This window comes from Hipposideros armiger, unplaced genomic scaffold (assembly GCF_001890085.2).
Source record: "Hipposideros armiger isolate ML-2016 unplaced genomic scaffold, ASM189008v1 scaffold_1716, whole genome shotgun sequence".
Taxonomy (NCBI): Eukaryota; Metazoa; Chordata; class Mammalia; order Chiroptera; family Hipposideridae; genus Hipposideros; species Hipposideros armiger.
Window position 1 is genome coordinate 84,483 of NW_017733066.1, and position 2,113 is coordinate 86,595.

At 37.9% G+C, this 2,113-nt stretch overlaps 1 protein-coding gene across 1 annotated transcript in view; it reads left to right on the forward strand.

Annotated features, from left to right (window-relative positions):
• Window positions 1-2,113, forward strand: part of LOC109378065 (nuclear autoantigen Sp-100-like) — a gene marked incomplete at its 3' end in the record, with an annotated part of 27,541 nt that overhangs the window by 18,354 nt on the left and 7,074 nt on the right. The window contains exon 8 of the mRNA XM_019634526.1: window positions 411-461. Coding sequence (XP_019490071.1) covers window positions 411-461 — 51 coding nt within the window. The remainder of the gene's footprint in view (window positions 1-410; window positions 462-2,113) is intronic.

Below are 2,113 nucleotides of genomic sequence, written 5' to 3' on the forward strand. Positions count from 1 at the left end.
TTACAACATTACTGATTATATTCCTCAGACTGTCTTTTCCTATTCCTGAGGCCCTATTGTATTTACCATATTATATTGTCTCATCCCTTCCCCTTCTCTTTCATCCCCACCCCCTCCCAACTAACAACCCTCAGTTCTTTCTCTGTGTCTCTGAGATTATCTCCATCCACTTCTCCCATCCATTCAGTTCCTTAGGATCCATGTAATGGTATTTTTCAAAGTGCTATTGAGAAATAAAAAAGACTGAGGGCCCATCCTGGACTCCTACTTCTCAATACAGTAGCTTTTCAGTTCCTTTAGAAGGAAGAGAGAAGCAATAAATCAAACACCTTTATTAAACTCAAGCCATCCATAGATTCGTAACTTTTATTTTCATTTCTGTTCTCTCATCACCACCTGTCATTTTCTAGATACTACGAAGCTTAGAAACAATTCTACTTCGGGAAAAGCCAAGAGGAGAAGTAAGACTGACTTTACTTGCTTTTTATGTTAGAAATGAGTTTTTAATACCAGAGTTTCATCATCATTATTATTTAAGTATTGTGGTAAGTAGAATGATGCCCCCACAACAATTCCATGTCCTAATCCCTGTAACCTGTAATCTGTTATTTTATATGGAAAAGGACTTTACTGATAGAATTAAACAAGGGACCTTGAGATGGGGGAGAATATCTGGACTACCTGGATGGGCCCAATATACCCCATAGGCCTTCAAGTGGAGACCCTTTCTTGGCCGTGCAGAGAGGGGGCAGTGACTATGGAAGAATGGTCAGAGAGGTGCAGTATCACTGGCTTTGAAGAGGTGACAAGGGAGTAGGGAATGGGGATGACCTGAAGTGGAAGGAAAATCAAGGAACAGATGGTCTCCTACGGCCTCCAGAAAGGAATGAAGGTCTGCTAACAACTTGATTTTAGCCAGTGAGGCCTGTGTCAGAATTCTAACTGACATTCATTGTAAGATAATACATTTGTATTGTTTTGAGCCACTATTTGTAGTAAAATTTTATGGCAGCAATATCAGACTACTACAGACTTTGGTTCTTAGAAGTGGGTTATGGCTCTAACACATTCCTAAAAATGTGGCAGTGGCTTTGGGCAGTGGGTAGAGGCAGGAAGAATTATAAGCAGAATGAGAGAAAAAGCCTAGATGGCCTTGAGCAGTTTGTCTGTAGAAATGTGGATGCTAAAGTCTGCTAGTGAGGACACAGAAGGAGGCGAAGAACGTCGGGGGAAAAACCTGGATTGTCTCAGAGAATCTGTAAATCATCCTGAACAGATGTCAGTACAAATATGGAGGTTAAAAGCCTGATGGGTGAGGGCTCAGGAGGAAATAAGGAACATGTTTTCAGAAACTGCATTCATTCAGGTCACCTTTTTTGTTCTTTAACAAAGTTCTACGGTTTTCTTTATATAGAGCATGCATGTTTTTAGTTTTCTTGCCAGCTTTGCTGAGATACAATTTATACAATATAATTCATCACCTTAAAGTTTTAATTGGATATGTTTTAACAATGTTTATACTCATGTAAATACCACCATGGTCATGACATAGAACATTATCCCCAAGGGTTCACTTATATTGCTCTTTGCATCCTCTGGCTCTTGACAACAGCTTATCTGTTTTTATCACTATAGTTTTTCATTCTGGAATTTCATATAAATGAGTTCATACAATATGTAGTTGATTTATGTCTGTTCCCTTTCACTTAACATAATGTTTTTGAGACACATCCATATTACTGTGTATATCAGTAGTTACTCAATTTTTATTGCTGAGAAGTATTACTTCATGTGAATATACAGGAGATTCCCTATCTATTCGCCTGTTGATAGGCATTCAGCTATTTACACCTTGGAACTATTATAAAAAAAGCTACTAGGAACACGTTCATACAAATGTTTGGGTGGGCATATGTTTTAACTTTTCTTCAATAAATACCTACGAGTAGCACTACTAGATGATATAAACATAAGTGCACATTCACCACTTTGCGAATCTTCCAAAGTGTTTTTCAAAGTGGTTGTACCATTTTACATTCCCACTAGCCATGCATGAAACTTCCAGTTGCTCACCAGTACTTGGTATTGACAGTTTATTTTTTTTAAATTTTTT